This window comes from Cryptotermes secundus, unplaced genomic scaffold (assembly GCF_002891405.2).
Source record: "Cryptotermes secundus unplaced genomic scaffold, Csec_1.0 scaffold33, whole genome shotgun sequence".
NCBI lineage: Eukaryota > Metazoa > Arthropoda > Insecta > Blattodea > Kalotermitidae > Cryptotermes > Cryptotermes secundus.
Genome location: NW_019727088.1, coordinates 255,805 through 263,971, shown reverse-complemented (window position 1 = coordinate 263,971; position 8,167 = coordinate 255,805). Strand labels below are relative to the sequence as shown.

At 46.0% G+C, this 8,167-nt stretch overlaps 1 protein-coding gene across 1 annotated transcript in view; it reads right to left on the bottom strand.

The window, feature by feature from the left end:
* Positions 1-1,198: 1,198 nt before the first annotated feature.
* The window catches only part of LOC111864273 (probable muscarinic acetylcholine receptor gar-1), a 221,882-nt gene continuing 214,913 nt past the window's right edge, over positions 1,199-8,167 (bottom strand). The window contains exons 4-5 of the mRNA XM_023851404.2: positions 7,670-7,900; positions 1,199-4,608 (exon numbers count right to left, since the gene is read on the bottom strand). Of these exons, the coding sequence (XP_023707172.1) occupies positions 2,402-4,608; positions 7,670-7,900 (2,438 nt within the window). The 3' untranslated portion in view covers positions 1,199-2,401. The remainder of the gene's footprint in view (positions 4,609-7,669; positions 7,901-8,167) is intronic.

The following is an 8,167-nucleotide window of genomic DNA, read 5'->3' as shown; positions in this document are numbered from 1 at the left end:
CAGTATATGCACACACACATACGGACATAAGCGCTTATTAGGTCCCGCAATATACCAGTATCGTTTGTTCTCCTTCTGCTTCTTCTTGAGTCCCGTGAAACACTCTGGAAGCTGTTTCGTGAACGTCATCTCACTTAAGCTTTAGGAAATACAAAGTAAACAGAAGAAAACAAATGTTCTTCGGTAAGAGCCTGTAAGGCGCCTGAGAATCACTTAAGAGTAATACAAGTTCGTAACTCGCCTGTACTTTATGAAGCAACGATATCAGTTGATTCACTATCTGTTTAGATTGTCGTTTTTTTGGGTTGTGATATCAAGACTACAAGGTGTCGTATCCCACAAGACTCGCAGCCAAAAAATCTCAGACTTCATATCGTCTTATAGTTGTTTATCTGTCTAACAAGAAGGACCCTATGATGTATGACATTCATGGCCGTTTAGATTCTAAACTGGAAATTGGTAGAAAGGTAAATTTATCCATGTTTTCTTCCGTTTTTAATAAAACACAATACCACGAAATCTTAAAGGGGGAAGTGAGGTATAACTCTACACATTTTAAACTCTTAACGGATGGAGATGAGTGACTAGCTTCACTCCCATGCCAACAGCACCTCTTACTAATTCTACAGGCGCTTGGGTGGGACAGGGCGTGTCTTGACGTGGGGACTGAGAGAAAAATGCCCCCTTTTGCCGGATGTCGAACCCTCTCATCCACCCCGTCAATTATTCACTGTACTGAGTGAGTTACCTTGGATCCCTGAATTGAAATATGATTCTATGTTACTTAATCTTCGTGCATAACTTTCTAAACCCTTTGAAATATATGGAGTTGCTGAAATATGGAATCGAAATAACTTTCAGTTAAAATTTATTATTTGTATTAATGTTCAGATTTTTTTTAATTCGTCAGTAAAAATTAAAACGTTTTATCTGAGATCGGCAGATGTTGACTTTGATTCTTTAGACTATAACCTTAGTTACTAAGTAGGCCGCGCCATAGCTCAAGCGGTTAGTCGCTGGCTTCCCCACCGCGGCGGCCCGGGTTCGATCCCGGGTCTGGTCAAGTGGGGTTTGTGGTGGACAAAATGGCGCTGGGGCAGGTTTTCTCCGAGTACATCGGTTTCCCCTGCCAATCTTCATTCCACCAATTGCTCCACAGTCACCCTCACCTGTCGTCTGGGGCTGGTACAATAGGCCAGAAGTGGCCTCAGTACAAGGGACTTAGTCCCACCCCACTAGCAATAAAAAAAAAGAATTGGTTACTAAGTACAGTTGCTACATTCTGGAACATCCTGTTGTTAGTACTGGAATTGCAAATAAGTTGGCATTCGTCAAGAATTCAAAAGACAACGTTACAGTTCAGAATGAGGCTACTTATTCACAAAGCTACCAGCAAGATTTGTGTAGAGGATGCAGTGTTATATTTTCAAAATACACAGCTGATAATATTAAAATTTATAGATGTGGTGAATAAATTTCACTCGGTTAAATATTTCTTTTCATATATGAATTTTTCTCATTTCTCTTCCATTAAGAAAAGGTAAATTTGTCTATGTTCTTAATTAACCACCACAACATGAGGACATAGGGGGAGTGGAGGTATAGCTCCAACATTCTTGACCTCGGGGAATAGATGGAGGCGACTGTGGCAGTTTCATACCCCAGTCCCTTTGCCTCCAAGTAAAGCGCCCCCGATACTCATTATAGAGGAGACTGAGTGGGCCCCAGAGCCGATCTGGACTCAGTGAAGTTGAGAAAAATCTGTCTCTACTGGCAATCAAACTCTGGTCATCCAGTCCATAAGCCGTCGCTATACCGACTGAGCTATCCCGGCTCTTTCTCCATTACGGTCATAAAATTCGTAATATAATATTAAATGTCATGTGAAGACTTTGGAAATTTATATATCAATTTCAGTTTGGAGACCCAAGATCACTTTACTTTCATGAGTGGGTTCGAATGTTGCAACTTATGAGTAGCAGAACTGTTTCCGGAAGGTAGTTACAGTATTTCTGCAGGCAGTCATTTGGGGTTTGCAGCTTCTCAATAGTAGAGTGCTTTAAGTAATGCATCTGAAGTAAAGAGGCCATGCTCTCGTCAATTAATTACCCATAGTTCCCACTGGGGAGTAACACCAAGCCAATTATTATTACAAACTGCAGTTGAGGCGAACGGTTCAATAGGCAGGGAGTCTGAGGATTCGGGCCACCGTTGTGTACGAAATCACGTAGGATATTTTGTTAGCAGGCCTTCTATGGGGTTGATATTTGGTCCGATACGGAAGTGAGATTAAACTGGAAGAGGTTTTTGTTAGGAAGTTAAGAAAGTTGAAGCAGATTGCTCATTAAAGTCGCACACTAAGACAGAACTGCAGATTACAGTAAAATATATATTTGATAATTCAGGTCATGTGGAGGTCTCCCTTGAGAATTCGGGTGAAAGTTTTCTTGAACTGCTGGTTGGCTAATGCGTAGCAGAACGGGTTCATGGGGCTATTTGCGTAGCACAGGAAGTACGAGAACATATATAGATGCTCGTTGGTGCAGGGAGGCTCAGAGCAGAAGCCCTCCACCAACGCCAATATATGGTACGGCGTCCAGCACGCCACGAAGGCCCCCAGAATGAAGGAGATAGTACGGAAAGCTTTCCTTGCTCGGTTCTCCGACTTGGACTTCTGCCTCCCAATGCCTAGCCCGTCTTTTTTCTTACGTTTTCCTTTCAGTCTTTTACCGATCGTTTTGACAAAATCCTTTTTAGTTGCGTTCCCATCCTGATGCTGACCGGATACTGGTTTAGACTGACCTGGCACTTGGTTCGAACCCTGTTGTTGCCCTAGAGAATTGGAAGTGGTTGTAGTGGGTGTGACGTTTGTACCGAGGGTGGACTGGCGTTCTAATCCTTCCCTGTCAGTGACCGTGACGTCATCACAGAACTCATGTGTGGAGCTTCCGATCACACTCGTGACAGGCCGCTTCGAATCCTCTGCAGTAAGGCTTACCTCCGTATTAACTTTGTTGATTGGAGGCTGGCTGATAGTAATGACTGTAGTGGTAGGTTTTGAGGGCGGATTGCTGGTGGTTGTGGTAATGGGGTGGCCGGACTGCTGAGCCGCGGCTCTGATAAGGGCAGATTGCAGGAGAGAGGTGTTACAGGCAGGATTGGAGACTGGACCATGCACAGGGGATGGTGGTGCAGTCGAGGAGGAAGCATTAGCGATGCTCAGTGATGAAGGAGGACTTTCGAAGATGGGCGACGGTACGATTACAGAGCTCTCGTCCATGAAGCGGAGGTCTGCACCGTCTAGTCCGACCAGAATATCATAGGTCATAGTTTGCCCACCTTGAGTGCTAACCAGGAGGCTTCGCGGCCTTTCTGTCGATAGGATGGGACTTACTGTGATGGGAGGGCTTGTTTGGAACTGAGCAGGAGGTGGGATGATAGCCACCTGCTGAGTGATAGGTGTCTGCGCTGCACCTGTCATGTCTAACCGCGGTTGCGGGTTGAGAGTGAAGACGGACGCTGGCTGTAGAGGTAAGAGCTCTGACGCGCTCGGTTCCTCTCGGGGATTGTCTGTGTCTAGAAGGCTCTGTTCAGGGATCTGGGGCAATGGTTCTGGATTCGGTGTAGTGGGGGTGATATTTTCAGGAAGCTTCACAGGAATGGCGCCGTTGATGCGGCTGGTGTTGAGAGTCTGAGTCCTCTTCCCCTTCCAGCTCTGTTGCCTACTGACAGCGGTAGTGCTGTCCTCGTCGGACTCGAAAGCTGGACTGCTGGATCGCTCGCCCTCGATCTGTTGCGTACCTGTCGCAGACATGCCCACACGACGGTCCGAGAAGTTTGTAGTCTCCGCCGTCGTGGTGGTGGTTGTCGTCGCGGTAGTCTTGTTTGACGACGTCTTGTGACTTGAGGTGGAATCCCCCGAACCTGGACCCCCACTGTTCGCAGTACAACCTGCCGTTATAACTGTCAGACCCCCTTGTGTCTCTATTCCGCCTCCCCCACCAGCGGATCCCCCATTACCGCCACTAATCGACTTGGGTTTATCCTGACTCAACAAAGTGCTTTGTGTCTTTGATATACCTATACCGGCGGCTCGACCCGCCATACCGGACATTGCCCCAGCACTAAGTGCCACCATTGATTGCATCTTTCTCTGCTTTGCCTCACTTTTTTTCTGCATATCGTAAGCTGTCTTGTATATGCCACCGTACAACACGAACAAGACAACCAAAGTGGTCCAGTAGTACCCAATGATGAGCGCCGTGTTGAACACCGGGTCCTTGAGGAACTGTACCGCGCACTGGCCTGGGAGTAAGTCCCTATAACCGACAAAGTGTTCCCAGCCGAAAATGCTGATGAAGAATAATAAGGCTGGGATGATCCACGTAATCGTGACCATCCAGATTACCCTGTTCTTTGTTCTCCAGCTCCGGTACTTGGCAGCAATCTTCACAGAACAGAAGCGGTCTATTGTGATGAGGAGCACAGTATACTGGGACACGAGACACACTGTGTAGTCCACGGAGAGCCACAGGTCGCACAGAATGGGGCCCAGGTCCCAGTACCCCATCAGCACGTACACAGTGTAGAATGGCATGGACACCGTGCCTGTGACAAGAGTACATCTGTTAACTGTGCCCACGTGAACAACAAGAGCATGATTAGGTTCATGCGTTACACAGTGTAGAATGGCATGGACACCGTGCCTGTGACAAGAGTACATCTGTTAACTGTGCCCACGTGAACAACAAGAGCATGATTAGGTTCATGCGTTACACAGTGTAGAATGGCATGGACACCGTGCCTGTGACAAGAGTACATCTGTTAACTGTGCCCACGTGAACAACAAGAGCATGATTAGGTTCATGCGTTACACAGTGTAGAATGGCATGGACACCGTGCCTGTGACAAGAGTACATCTGTTAACTGTGCCCACGTGAACAACAAGAGCATGATTAGGTTCATGCGTTACCCAGTGTAGAATGGCATGGACACCGTGCCTGTGACAAGAGTACATCTGTTAACTGTGCCCACGTGAACAACAAGAGCATGATTAGGTTCTTGCGTTACTATATAACTAAAAACAATTAAGTTACTATCCTTATTACTAAAGCACGCGTCAATTATGCAACTATTTTTTTAAATATAAAAGTTATTTATAATATGTTTCTCACTATAAGTGCCACTTTAATACTATAAAAATGTTGTAACATCATAAAATGTCATTAAGCCACTAAAAGTATAACTGATACACTTGAAATGATCATCATATTTTTGAAATGTCTCTAGTTTTACATATGTTTCTTCTCACTTTACAACATGTTTCGGCCGCACATGGGCCATCATCAGGCCCATGTTTTCTTTTTCGGGAAGACAACTGCACTGTTCACGTGTGTATCGTCATTGTTTATGTTTTATCTCACGACTAGAACTGTCATTGTACTCTTTTATGGCCATCGTAGTTTTTGCATGTCGTGTTTCTCCCGTAAATGTGTTACTAGTGCTGTCTTCCTGTATACTCTAGTGTATAAGTTATACGTTTGGTGTCTTATTGACATTTTATGATTTTAACAACATTGTAAAGTATTAAAGTGCCACTTTTAGCGAGAACCATATTTTAAATGTCTTTTATATTAAAATAATATGATTGCATTATTGACGGGTGCTTTAATAATAAGGACCATGCCTCAATGCAACCGGATGCTGATATATAATAGTTCAGTGGATTAGTGAAATAGATACTGAAGTTTTGTTGGTTTTCAAGACAGACGATGTTCTTGATATACTGACATGACATGTTCAGATCTTGCAGAAAAGAGAAATATGGAAGTGGTATAATAATTATATGGCGGGGTAACTATGACCATTAAGGTCACGTGTTACAGGTAGTAATGACGCCATCCTCTACGAGGTTGGCCGAACTACGGCTGTGTCTTTGGCGGGGGCGCATCATGGACCAGAGGATGCGTTGGGACATCCACTCGTGGTCCCGCTGGGCAACTACAGTCTCAGGGCCTGGATCAGTGTGACTTACCGGGGCTGGCGGCTAAGCTTCCATAAGGAGCAGTGGCGTATTTCACGGCAGGAGCTTCCCATGTGGCGGGATTATGACTCTCGGCTACTGCTAGGGTTTGCCTGGGACGAATGCGGGAGAGTATTCATATGGGGGTAGCTCTGGCTACTTGAGTTGTCTCCCTAGAGTACCGATAAGGTGCCACAAGCTTTTGGGCTCAACATTCTAAAACGGTTTAACCAACTCATATGGATGTGTGGGGATGTGTGGTGATCTGCCAGCCTCAAGGGCGATTCTTTCATGCGGTTTACTCTGATCACAACCGCGGGGCTAACTAGCATCGCACTCCCACTAATCACCTGGGATCCCCCCCCCTGAACGTGCACTTTAGGTCCTGGAGGCTCGTGAGCCTTTATTCGCAACAGGGCCAAGCCAACTAAGCCGAGGTGTGAGGCATCGTGCCGAGGGCTGCGGGGCACTGGGGTGGAATTTAACCAGTGTCGTGAACGATCCCCTCGGGGCATCAGACGGCACACCGTTGTGTTTATGCCTTCCACTCGTATGGGGCGCTGTGGGTTGGGACCTCATAAATCCCCATTACACGTGGGACCAATATGGAAACCAAAAAGATTTTAAGAACCCGTCCTCAGGACCTAAAATGGACAGATGACCCCACTTGCGAAAGGTGCCTAGAAGAGGCTGAATCAGCCTCACATATCCTCTGTAATTGTGAGGCCATAGCTTATTTAAGAGTTCGTCACCTTGGCCAGTGCTTCTTGGAACCAAGTGAATATTTTGACGCTCCCATAAATAGGGCCCTACCTTTCATTCGAAGTGTAAGATTAATAAAGAATTAATCAAAGAGGAAACAGTAGATCAGTGAAAGTAGCGGGGGAAGGGCCAAATTACTGTGGCCCACCTTTACACATATATATACATACATAATAATTATATACTTCGATTATTTGGCTGTTCTCCAAATTTTATTTTATGTTATGTGGTATTTGCCGATCAGAATGATCGTGCCGTCTAAGGCATGAACCTTTTTCTCCCCCTCGAATACTGCGAACGTGGGTTCGAATCCCACTGGAGGCATGGATGTCTGTGTCTGTTTATTCTGTTTGTGTTTTCCTGTGTGTAGGTAGCTGCCTTGCGACGGGCTGATCCCCCGTCCAAGGAGTCCTACCGACTTTGTGTAGATTAAGAAACTGAAAAGCGGCCAAGGTCTACAGGGGCTGTAGAGCCGTAAATATATAGATAATAATATACTCGTACAGACTACATAACATCAAATGGTAAAATGATTGATGAGTTATAAATTGGAAATTATTTGAAAGGAGGGGATCGTCGCCTGATTGAGGCTCTTCCCAACCATTTACCTGGAGGGACTGAGGAAGACTATGAAACACTTCAGTCAGAATAGTCCTGCCGCAACTGGAGCCGAACATCTCCACAATACTAGTCTACAGATGTACCGCTGCACCATTCTGCTCTGTCTTAAGCTTTTGTTGCCTTATTGTGGAAGGTGTGGATGCTTTCCGCCAGTCGCTATACCGACTGCGTTATCCCGGCTTCCAGACTTCAGTAGAGTATAAAGGCTGCATGTAGCTCTACCTGGAATTAAGGTAACGAATTCTTTCTGTAGGGCCAACTCACCGATGAGCATGTCCGTGGCGGCTAGAGAAGCAATGAAGTAGTTGCTAGGCTGCCGAATTGTGCGGTCCACAATGAAGGCAAGCAGTACCAGGATGTTTCCTCCCACGGTGAGAACGATGCACATCCCCAGGCACAGGGCGATTAGCACTGTCTGCCACAGTTGGAAGGGTGGCAGCACCGGCGCCAGCACCTCTCCGCCGGCCACGTCACTGATTCTGCCTCGCCCCGCACCTTCAGCAGGTAAGAACATTTCAAGTAGGCACTAAAGGATTCTGACGATGGCGTATAACACTCAGAACCACTGAGTTTCTGGACTTTGTCCATCTTCTGGTATTCTAGAAACTAGAAAACACAACGTTTCGGAAACTGGATCTGTTTCCGTCCTCTTGTGAGAGGTGAGTGGAAGTCACCTACTCAGTTGGGTCCCTTAGAAAGAGCTAACAGTCCCTGTTATATTCACTACGTCTATTTAATCACTTGAGACCAAGGTAATACGGA